This window comes from Diadema antillarum, unplaced genomic scaffold (genome assembly GCF_040938485.1).
Source record: "Diadema antillarum isolate AM-2024a unplaced genomic scaffold, OU_Dant_1.0 seq00000476_RagTag, whole genome shotgun sequence".
Lineage (NCBI taxonomy): Eukaryota > Metazoa > Echinodermata > Echinoidea > Diadematoida > Diadematidae > Diadema > Diadema antillarum.
The window spans coordinates 1,506,801-1,519,120 of NW_027271443.1; the positions used below are offsets into that span (position 1 = coordinate 1,506,801).

The 12,320-nt window shown below is 36.2% G+C and overlaps 1 protein-coding gene across 1 annotated transcript; it reads right to left on the minus strand.

The window, feature by feature from the left end:
- Window positions 1-1,929: 1,929 nt before the first annotated feature.
- LOC139733439 (uncharacterized) lies at window positions 1,930-11,646 on the minus strand. The gene is made up of 5 exons (XM_071644257.1): window positions 11,637-11,646; window positions 10,034-10,208; window positions 5,619-5,693; window positions 2,644-3,134; window positions 1,930-2,169 (listed from the first exon to the last, which is right to left on the minus strand). Exons 1-5 carry the CDS (start codon window positions 11,637-11,639, stop codon window positions 1,930-1,932), a joined length of 984 nt encoding a protein of 327 aa, XP_071500358.1. The 5' UTR covers window positions 11,640-11,646.
- Between the last annotated feature and the right edge of the window lie 674 nt (window positions 11,647-12,320).

Here is a 12,320-nt window from a genome sequence, read left to right on the forward strand (position 1 = left end):
TTCTTGTTCAGGTCTTTCCTCTCCTTCTTAATATCCATCTCCCACTGTATTAGCTTGTTCTCTTTCTTCCTCATTGCATTTTCCTGGGACTCTTCTTTCTCCGTGCCTTCATGTGATTTGCACCCTATCTTTCTTTTCTTTGCTTCTTGCAGGTCTGGTTTGGCAGTAGATCTTTGTTTTTATGTCAGGAGAAAAAACGAGATACATGCCTCATGAATGGATCATGCTGGTATGAACCATTTGACTTTCATTTCTTTGAAGATTTTTTTTTCAATTCATAGCATATATATTTGACAATCAGCTGTAAATGACATCAAGAGTTCTCAGTTTGTTTGATTTTTCATTATATGACATACACTGTACCCTTGTAGACACAGTGTCAATCTAAGGATGTGGCCATTCAAAATTTTTATGATGTATCAAAAACCCATAAAAATCTTCTTGACTGAAATTTAAATTACTATGAGATGGTTTTGAGGCTGAAATGGCCTATTGTATAGGACCTAAATGAAATGAATGAAACCTTCCTTTTGATTAACAGAATGCTAGATTAATACAGGCAGGACTTTTCATGTGGGAAAAACACACACTCAGGTGTTCATGTGTAGGCTTACAGCATGGACATTCAAACTTTTTCGAGAAATGGGAAGGGGGATTTTTGGAGCTCATCTGAAGTCTGCCATGAACCAACTTGAAATCATTCATAAATGTATTAACTCATAGTATCAAATAAGCTCTATCACTTCTGATTCTAGAGAAGATTTTTAAAGATTCCTATAATAATTTTGGAAGGTTTAGGTCCCTTGTGGGCCCTCCAGGTTGGATATGGTGCTAATTTTTGGATAAATTGCGATCCTATCCCCCAAGGGATGCTGCCTGCCAAGTTTGGTGAAAATACATCATGAGTCTTTCAAGAAGATGAAAATGTACAATTTAGGCCCCCCTTTGAACCTCCACACCCCCTCCCTCCTGCCCCCAAGGAGGGCACCCATGGATCTGCTATGAACAAACTTGAAACCAGTCATTAATGTAGGCCTACTAACTCATAGTTACCCTAAACTTAGCTTTATCACCTTTGGTTCTAGAGAAAACCATTGTAAAAGATTCCTTAATTTGGAGGGTTTGGGCCCCCCTGGGTGTACAAACTGTAACCCCCTAGGGATGCTACCTGCCAAGTTTGGTGAAAATAGGTCATGGGGTTTTCAAGGAGAAGATGAAGATGTGAAAAGTTAAGCACAACACTTGCCGGATGCTGGCTCAGGTGAGCTAAAAAAATCATTCACATGTACAAATCATAGTGACTGATGTACAAACTTTAACAGTGTATTTGTCATGTCAGAATCAATACGAGTTTACTTCTTTATCATCTCTCCATCTTTTTTCTCTTATTTGCAAGATGATATCTGAGCTATCTTTGATTTAGGGTGAACATGACCCAGAAGCCCTACAGTGACCATAGAAAGTAAATTAGTCATCTCAGAATAGAAAATCATGTCAGTATTCCTCCCCTAGGTTAAGAGACAGATATGGCAAGTACTCTTGTTGTGTCCTTTAAACTAACATTAAAAAGTATCACAGTAGAAGTCATACCAAATTCATCTGCCACAACCTCATCAATAACAATTCCTGTGAATCTGTCAAGGGAGAATACTCTGTAAGTACTAAAAAGAAATGAAAATTCTTGATGACACCTAAATTCATAATTCCAAAATGATGGATAGCAAACAATTTGATTGAATTGCCACAGGAGTCTGTATCCAAACAAAAGAACAAAGTTTCGGACTCAGATTTCCCATTAGCTTTTAAAAGATGTTCAATACAACTTACAGTTGTAGTTGTCTCCATGAAGTCAGATTATGGATGGAGTGAAACTGACAACTTTGGTGACTGTGATACACTTTTTACCTTTGAAAGTAAAATGCAATCAACTTACTTTATTTCTTCAAATGACATCTCTCCATTCAGCAGTTTCTTGAGAGTGTCTTCTGCCTCTGTCTGCTCCATCTTTTCAAGGAAGGCAAGATGAAGTGCTTTGAGGGGACCAGTTCTTTGTCCCATCAGAGTGTTCTTTTCCCATGCGTTCATGACGCCCACAATGAGGGACCAAATGTGGGTCGGTTGACTGGCCAACCAAGTATGATGCCTGTATTTATTACGCACTTGTTTCACCTGTAATGGAACGATAGGGCAGATGAATACTAAAGATATTTCCAAGATGAGGTACATGGATTAGCCAGTGAACATCATGCTCAATTATGTTTTTGTTTTTGTTTTTTAACGACCATAGCGAAAACATTCTACAGTAGAAAGAAAAATCTAAGGCTGCTTTCCAAGACTGTAAACAGACACTGCAAAATTACACTTTTGAAAACCATTGTTGATCAAAAGAGTGCTGTTCAGAAGCATAAATGCAACTCTTGAACAGTAACATGAAATTGGTTTACTGCTTCACAAGCAAGGATGACAAAATGTTCATTCAGAGTGTGCTACAAGAGTGTAACAGTGAAATTTGTAACACATGTTACCCACACAAAAAAAGAAAGTTAGGTGCAGGCCTGAGATCTGCTCTTTTCTTTCACTTTAATGAACTACAAGCATGAAAAACAACAAAGATACAAATACTATACACCAAATACTACTCACATTTGCACCAAGTATTGTGGCCATTATCTGCCGCCACTTTGTCCTTGCGCTTTGGTTCAGCCCTGCATCTGGATCACCCACCAACTTTTTCCTAAAGAGGCACACCTCCTCAATGAACGTCATACTTCTAGAATGTTGGTGTACACTGTTATGTTCGTAGGCCAAGTGGAGGGCCTCATCATTTGTCAGGCCTGCATATACAGCAACTGGAACATTTTTGGTATATTGGAGGAATTGGAGGGCCTCAAATGTATGGTTCCCTCCTAACACCTCTAGGGTGTGTATCCCTTTAAGCACATCGCTTGCACTGATGTACTTCGGCAGGGTATTGGGAATGTGAGCAACAATGGTTGGTACGGGGATGTTTCCGTCCAGTCGCTTAAATGAACAAATAAGCTCTTGTACATGAGCATCATTTTTTGTCCTGACCAGGCGCTGCTTGGGTGGGGTAGAGAGTAGAGACACTGGAATCTCTAGCAGATTTGCTTCGTCTGCAAGTTCAAGATATAGAGAAAATGGGAAATGAAGTAAATGGTTTGTGATACCTCAAAGGTATAGATTGAAATTTATAATCACAAAATGTTTCTCTGAAATGCTTGAAGGGCCTTTTTGATTGGCCTAAGTCAATCTTTTCTTTAGGTGTTACTATTTCAGTCATGACAACTTCATGAATTCACAGGGTTTACTGAGCAAAATTATTGTAATGGTAAGTTCTCACTATAAAAGCACTCTATCAAGTGTAGTCTCTCCTAACAATGAAACCAGGCCCCCTTTAATAAGTTCATATTTGGACACAGCCTACACGGTGCAGATCACATCTAATATGCACCATAATTGCAAGGACAGTTAAGTAACCTCAAGAGCCCCTAATATATATTTGTACTTTATCAGCATTATTAGCCTGCATGGCCATGGCACATACCAAGTCTGGGCCTACTTGATGTGTGTAACCTCAAATTATGCAAAGTGTCAGATCTTCCCTAGGATATGCTGCTACTTCTTTGTCCAATGATTTTTTTTTTCATTTTGAAATACCAATTTATGGATAAATAGCAGTGGTCTAGTCAAAGGAGCTCTAAACTGAACAGCTATGTAACCTTTTTGAATATTTATCAAATGGCATTCCTTCAGTGTGCATGCTTCCAATTTCAATAGAGTACTGTAAACGTCAATATTTTCGCGCGATTAATTTTTCGCGCTGAGCGGCTCGAAAACGTATTCGCGGGTTCTTAAATTCGCGCTCCGCAGCAGGTTACTTTACTGTAGTACACATTCACTGCTTTCATCCAAAGCCTCTGCTACATAGCTTGCTATGCCAGCGTACGACAAGCGACGTAGCGAGCGGCTCGACTGCGAGTACAAGCACTCAAATACGTAGTACAGCTGTGACTCTAGTACCGTAGTCACGGGGGACTGTAGCATCGATGCGTGCGGTGCACACATGCATGCTACAGTACACAGCAATCTAGGGTATCGTCTCTTCGCACAGTACTAGTAGCGTAAACATGCCTGTACATTGTACTACGTAGCAGTATCATCGATGAAGCGCACACAATTCATCCCGTTCAAAATGTGCGTAGAAAATTGTGAAGATATATTCGCGCCTTTTTGAATTCGCGCTAGCCGAGCGTAGCGCGAAATCCGCGAAAATTAATGTACCGCGAAAATTTCCACGTTTTACAGTAATATTTTATCTTGTTAAAGCAATTCCTTCTGACATATCATGACATCATTTTGTCGATGAAATGATCAATTTTGTAATGAAACATTCCGTGTGACACTTGGCACTCCATGGTGTTTGTCCATTTGTACCACCTTTGTGAATTCGGGCCAATGTGTCTACAGACTGAATCAGAATTACAGAAGAGTTGTGTATTGTATGCGTAGTTGAAATAGGATACAAATTTATGCATTTGCATTTCAAAGAGTTATTTTCAATTGTTTGTTTTGCTTACTGTTATTTGAATTGACAGGAAAGGGAATAAATCACATTGATCTCAGCACTGGATGTACTTTTCAAAAACTTGGGAGTGCTTATATTTTTTCTTGCATGAATCAATCTTTTTAAGACAATTGTAGAATCAAGATGTTTAATGTACAAATGTTTGTAAGTAGATGCTGAGGTGTACAGAAACAATTCAGACAGATGCACTATGAAGAAATAACGTAACATTTGAATATTTAACCATGCCATCAGGATTGAGCAATCCAGTCACAGGGTATCATGACCAATATGAAGGCATTTCTAGCTCAAGTTTTGCTATAATGAATAATGGGAGGTACATGTAGTGGAAAGGACAGCACAGAATGTTTGAAAATGGTGGCAATATGAGGTTGAATGTCCATACAAAACTTCTCAAACTAGAAATGCACTCAGAAAGCACAGACCTCTGCAAAGGCAGCAACTAATTTCCACCCAAAGAAATATTTCCATCCTTACACGCATGCTGTTTCCCAAAATAAAAGTCTTTTGTTTGGCAGAGCGTGCACTTCAGTATCTGTATCTGAACCTCCAGTACGAACAACTTGAACCCCAAGTTCGTTGATGTTATATGCCAAAATATGAAAAATCTTTCAAAAAATAAATAGAAATTCTCAGATCACTACCAACATTGAATGACGTGTTCCTTGTGTCAATACTGACATTTCATGCAAGTTTCTTTTTAATCCATACACAACACTTTGAGTTATTTTGCAAACAGACCAACACCGATGATCACAAACCTCCTCCTTCTGTAGTTGTCGGAGGTAACAGTGCACAGTGCATTGTTTCTTTTTTACGACATCATTCGTGTATAATGTACTTTATATTGTATTGAAAAAAATCCTTTATCAGACGAGTGTAAGAAATATGAAAAAAAAAATTGTATCACTTTGGATTATGTCAACTTTTTCTTTTCTTTTCTTTGTGATGATGGAAATAAATAAACTATTGAACTATTGAACTATAGGCCTACACTCTTAGCTCAACTTACCAAATTTCACTTGCTTTTCCTTAATTGCATTTGTGAGACATGCATGAGGATACAGATTGTCATCGTCAGTGGAATCTGCATTGTGTAGAAGAATGTCAATTTTCTAAAATGCTTTCATCTTCAGAAAATGAGAAGAGGGAGAATGTACATGAACATAAAAACATTTGGCATTCTGAATAGATTTGATTTCCCCATTATTGTATGTGAATCAATTCTTGGTAGGTAATAAGCATAATTGGAGCATGCAATCACATTTTTCCCACTTTAAACTGTTGTACATTCCAAAAGAATGCACCATCTGACTTCAAAATTCAAATGCAGCATGCTTAGATAAGCCTACATGTGGCATTCACACAAAAGTGATGATTTTCTCACTGCTAATTACTGATGATTGACAGCTAGAAAGTCCAGTAAAATACATGTAGTACATCACAGAGTGTTTTAAGAAGATATGTGAAATCATGATTTGAGGTCTGAATTTTAAGACGACCCCAAAAATACCAAATCACTGATTTTTCTCTTCTTTTTTTCTTCCTTTTTTGCATCCCTTAAATGAAAAAGCAAAACAGTGGTCAGCTCTGCTGGGGAAAAAAAATGTTGTGAGATTAAGTCAGTCATGACAGGAGTGTACTCTGTAAAACAAGGAATGTTCGCATGCATTTTAATTTCGCGAATTTCGCGAAAGCCAAGATTAGTGAACCTTAAATGCATGTGAAAGTTCTTGTCTACACTAAATGCATTGAATGCATTTCGCGAGGCAACCTCGCAAAAATTTCATGCTGCAAAAAAGGCCGCATACCACACAATATTGTGTTTTACAGTATCTGGTTTGCAGGCACAAACTCTTGTTGGTCGTAATGGAGTCTGCACCAAGACTACAACATGCACCACTGGCACTGTCCCACAGGCCCTGTACTGTCGCCGACAGTGGTGGGAATATGAAAGAGATGCTTTGACACAGACTCCTTTATGACCGACAAGGGTCTGTGTCTGCCAAGTGTAATGCTGACTTATATCCATGACCCTGTGACCTATAGCTAACCCTGCCTATAAAGTAGCATACACGGGACACAGCTTTTTTTCTGATTTTTATGAAAGTATTGAACGCAGACTAATCAGCCATTTTCAGTTTTTCAGCCACCTCCAAATGTTAAATAAAATAAGTACAGCTGTTATTTCATATTGTCAGTGAGGTGTAGACCCTTGCTTCACAAGGTGAAAGAATTTTCTTTCAACATCCTTTTTTTTTTTAAAACCATGAATTGTACATATGGGATATGACATGAAAAAAGGGCCCTTAGTATATAAGGGTGTAAAATACCAAAATCAAGTTTTTTTCTAATATTGTTATTTCTTTCAACAAATCAACCTTTATCAAAAAAAGATGAATACTTCTTAAGGACGCCCAACATACATGGTGTAGATTACATCTGTTATCGATAGTATTCTTGAAAGTTCTCTGAACAAAGTATTATGAAATGTATGATAGTGGTTTTATCTACATTCAAAGTATTGCCTCAGAAACTTCGCATCCATTCTGATTATGGCTTTAATTAACATTTTGTAACGCCAAATACAAATTTACGCAGATGAAACACAGATGTATTTGTTGCTCACACCTGAAGCATCAGTCACATGGAAATGTGTCACTTATGTACCTGAATGGATGCAGCAAAACAAACTCATGCCAAATGACAGTATGATGGCTGAATTGTTGGAGAGAGGTAATCAAGCAGCTGTGAGTGCACTTTACATGTTTTATGGTACACACATTGTACACTACATTTCCTCTTTCTACTCCCATCCCTCTCATTTAAAGAGCATAGAGACACCATGGTAGTGATGTGCGCCATATAGGCCTAAGCATTGTGTTACACATATCGAATATACTGTATTCACAACAGCAGGTCAATATAAAATCTCCGTTAGAGATGTAAATTTGACAAATTTTCATCCATAGGGCTTTGTCAAGTCAAAACATTTGACAAATGTATTAACAAATGTATTGACAAATGTATTGACAAATGTATTGACAAATGTATTTGACAAATGTATTGACTTGACAAAGCCCTATGGGCAAAAATTCATCAAATTACGTCTCTAACGGAGTTTCTATATTGACCTACTGTTGTGAATCCATACTTTCTTTTGACTTCGAGCAGAAACTAATTATTGTTGTTATATATATATATATATATATATACATATATATATATACATATATACATATATATATATATATTGTTATTGATTGGCTCATCCATGCAAATATCTAAACTTTCTTTTGATGGGATATCGGTTGGAAGTAATGTCATAAAAATCATCTTCCATTGTTCTTGGAGTGTGTTTTGACACACATCAGATCACAGAAGCACACATCACAAATGTGTGTAAATCATCATATCATATGATATACAATCTTTTATATCTGTCAGGAAATATTTTGATAAGAATACTGTATGAGCTGAAATTTTCACGGTGGTTTTATTTTCGCGAATTGCGCGAATCGCCTTTAAACAGCGAAAATAACAACATGCGAATATAACAACGTGCTAATAGCTAAGTTCAGTTAGACCCTCGCAACCCCGAAATTAACAACACACGAAAATGTCCTCCAAGTAGCAATTCGCGAAAATATCTGTACGCAAAAATTTCAGCTCGTACAGTAGTAGAAACTCCTACGCAAGGCTCATTTGTAACAAACCAAGGTTCTCAAGTTGATTACTCCTTTTCTGAAAGACCTCCACTGGCCCCGATTTGTAAACGAATATTGTTTAAGATTTTGTTGCTTGTATAGTCGTAAGTCACTCATCAGTCAAGTGCCCAGATAAATGTCCGAATCATTAGTATGTAAATCTGGAGAAAATAGTTTATAAAAGATTGAATGACTTTTTTGGTTCTTAATAATATTCTGATCCCCCAGCAATTTGGCTTTCGTAAAAATTGCTCCACTAGTATGGGTATTTTAAATTTAGTAAATACAATTATTAGTGCAATTGATGATGGGAAGTAATGCCTTGGTGTATGTATTTTTAGATTTGTCAAAAGCATTTGACACTATTGACCACAATATACTCTTAAACAGGGGGAAACAGTTCTTGAAGAGTTAATACAAAAATGCAAATGGCAAAGTGAACATGTCATTTACTCACAACTTACCATACATGTATTTGTACATGAAATTTTGAAATTTTTCAGGTTTTCACTCAAATGCAATTATATGCCCAAGGCTCAAATCCTTGTATATCCAACTGATCACTATTCTGAAGTTATTCAACCAGGAATAATATTATGATTTAGACTTCAATGACTAAAACATTGAATTTTCATCATTTTTTCTATTTTGTACACAACCAATGGAAAATTTTACGAGTATGACATGGTTAGCTCACTCATTTGCATATTCATATCCACTGTACAACAACTGTTTTGCTAAAATTTGCAAAACTTCCAAATGTCATAACTTCGTTAGTTTTCATCCAATTTCCATCAACTTTTTACCGTTGAACTAGTAAGATTTCACTCTTTTATCAGACTAACTTATATTTGGACTGGATTTCATTTTTAATTTCATGGTACTGCATTTCATTGTTTACAATTTCTTCGATTTTGAGCATGACACTCAATTTAAAGGCGAATAAATGCCATACATTCTCACTATGAATACTTTAGAATACAATGTCAATATACACAATGGCAAACCTTCAAGCAACACAAAATGTCAAACCAATTCCTATGCACTGTCTTTAGGGTGAATGGCAGATGATTTATGCCACTTCAGGCATTTTACCACCACTGTTCCATTCCCATGAATATAATGAGGTATCAGTCTGTACTCATGTCAATGCCTGTAATGAGATTACATGGGATCTTTATGTTTAACATCAAATTGACATATGTGTATTACAGGGAACATAAGTCATATTGAAACACAGAAAAGCAAATTGAAATTTACATTTATCATTCATGAGTCTGTCTCTCTGTCCATGTTCATATGTACATGTACACATGTAAAGAGAGAGAGAGAGAGAGAGAAAAAAAAAAAGAGTCCAATCATCAGTGTGTAAGGATATCATTATAGTCAACATGATTTCAATATTTAGCATTTGTTTTTGGATCTTGATGATTTCCTGATCCGGGGAAGGAAGATTTCTTCAGAGCATTTGTGAATAGGCCAGACTGGGAAAAAAAAAATACAATGTACAATGTATTACAAATTGTGTCACCATAAGGATGATACCTGCACTGCTTTCACGACAATGAGTAAACCCTTGTGCATGACAACAAATATGTAGTCATCACAAATGTGAGCTGACAAAAACTTTTCATTTTAAAAATGGCCTACACTGTACACAGTATGCAAACCAAAGAAGAAAACAGAGAAAAAGTCTGATTAATTTCATTTTTATACCTACCTTTAGTAGTCATGTCCTCTTCTGCATCTCTAAGTTGTTGCAAACGCTGCACAAACTCTTGGCTACCATCTAGAAAATTTGCCATCATCTTTGATAATTCATTTTTCTCCCAGGAGAACTCACTTATCTTGAAAGGTTTTTCAATTGATATGTAGTCTGGGTGGGGAACTTTCACCTGTAAGAAACAAAAAAGAAAAAAGAGCTCCCTTGTCACTGTTTTATCGGAAAAAAACACAAACTTATAAAATGCATTGCTTTAGATTGGTGATATTGTTGAAAGAGTCAACATTTCTTAATGTGTTGCATCAAAGAAAGTCTCTTGGAAACAGGAGTGACAGTTTACATAGTTATCAGTCTGCAAATTGGATATCTTGCTTTATATTATAAAATTCTACCACTGAATAGCTGTTGAACTTACAGCAAATTCCCACTGTCTCCACTTCACAGCATTTTGAAAAAGAAGAAAAAAATCTGTGCTCATACATTTTATTTACAAATGTATACCAATTATCCTCTGTAGCAAACTTACTTCATGGTTCATACTGTGATAAACTACAGTGATTAATAATGATTAAATAATGTCTGATTTCCAAAGGTACCCTCTTCACTGTTGCTACTACTCTACCAGAGGGCCCTGGCATTATATTAAAGTACCCCAGCATAGCCAGGTACCCAATTACAAACCCAGTTAGAGAGTTGTGGCGGATCAACACATCTTGTCCAAGGACGTAAGGTACTAGGAACCTGTGTCCTCTGATCAACTACGCCCCAGCACCACTAAAGGATTGTATTTGTTATAAAGGATAGTCAGTTTACCTTCTTTCTAGAAACAAATTCCACTGATTTAATGAAGGAAATAACATATATTAGTTCCCAATTTGATGATATTTAATATTAGTCATTTCTGGTAAAAAAATAAGGCTGATGCTCCTAATAAAATGAAATATTGTAGGAATCCTCTCGATGTGACATTCACTTGATTTTTTTTTTTTAATTACATACCATTTGGGGAAATTTTTACTACATACTCTTTTCTAAGTATGTGAAACCTTAGAGACAATCTTTCTTTTTTTTTTTACTGAAAAAGCACAATGTTGTGGCTACTTGTTCATTTGCTTCTGTTAACATAGTCACATCAATATATTATATTGTAACTGCTACTTCGGGTCTGTTTAGGCTGTTCATCAAATATATTATTAGGTATGAAAAATGGAGACATGTGTCTTTTGTTCACATACAACTCTCAGTCATTGTTTAAGGTTGTTTTTTAAGACGCAAACAAGACATGTTTTCTGAGGATACATCTCAACATAATGTAGATTTATACAAAATATACTTTCACTGCTTGGTAGATAGTAGACATGTGATGGAAGAGCTACTGATTGTTAAATGACTGAAGGCTTCCATCTTGAAAACATACGCAATTTCTTCTTTACCATTGGCATAGGAAAATCATTCTTGATAATATATTGTACTGAGAGGATGTGAAACCCTGGAAAAGAATGTGAACCCCGAGAGACAATCAATCATCAATGAAAAAGCACATTAAAGAGAAGTTATTCATAGTTTAGTTATCTAAACATAGATTGAGAACAGATCTTACCATTAACACATTGGAGTCTGCGGGTTCAGCCCTAATACTTTGGATTGGGAGGAGCACTTGTTTGTCATGCTTTTTTCTGTGTACAGCATACTCTCCATCTTGCTTCTCCAACCACCATTCACATATGTTGGATTCGGCCATGGGTGCAGTTTCTCACTGTTTGTATTGGTCATAATCAAATAAAGAAATTGAAAAATCATTGTCTCATATTAAGCTATTATACTGTGTACATTCCATGCAATTTTTCTTTACTGTTGAAATAACATATCTTATAGCAAAAACCATGCTTTCGATTGGCACAATGGGATGTTATCATATCAACACACATCATCAATATATGCCTTTAAGAAATAATAAAACAGCACTCTTGATATATCGTAAATACTTATTTCATCATGGAACAAAGAAAGAGTATTGCTCTCGAGAACAATCTGTATAAAATAAATGATTATAATGACTCCTTGAATTCCAAAGATGTGTACTTGCGCAGATCCTGCACATAGTTTAATATGCAGCATTTGCACAGCTAGCCTCATGCTTAAAGAAGACTGCAAGATGAGTTTTGCCATATTAAAAAGGTCTATGAAAAAGTCTATGAATTGGTTATACTTGGTACAATTTCAGAATGCTAGTGTTCTGTATTAAGAATAAGAATGTTTACAAAATTTATAACAAATCAGCAGA

What these genes read in the sequence shown, in the direction of transcription:
- LOC139733439 (XM_071644257.1), bottom strand. An exon ending in AGAGGACATGACTACTAAAG is followed by an intron (nt 5,694 to 10,033) that starts GTAGGTATAAAA and finishes TACACAATGCAG; the next exon opens with ATTCCACTGACGATGACAAT. An exon ending in CCACAATACTTGGTGCAAAT is followed by an intron (nt 2,170 to 2,643) that starts GTGAGTAGTATT and finishes GTTCCATTACAG; the next exon opens with GTGAAACAAGTGCGTAATAA.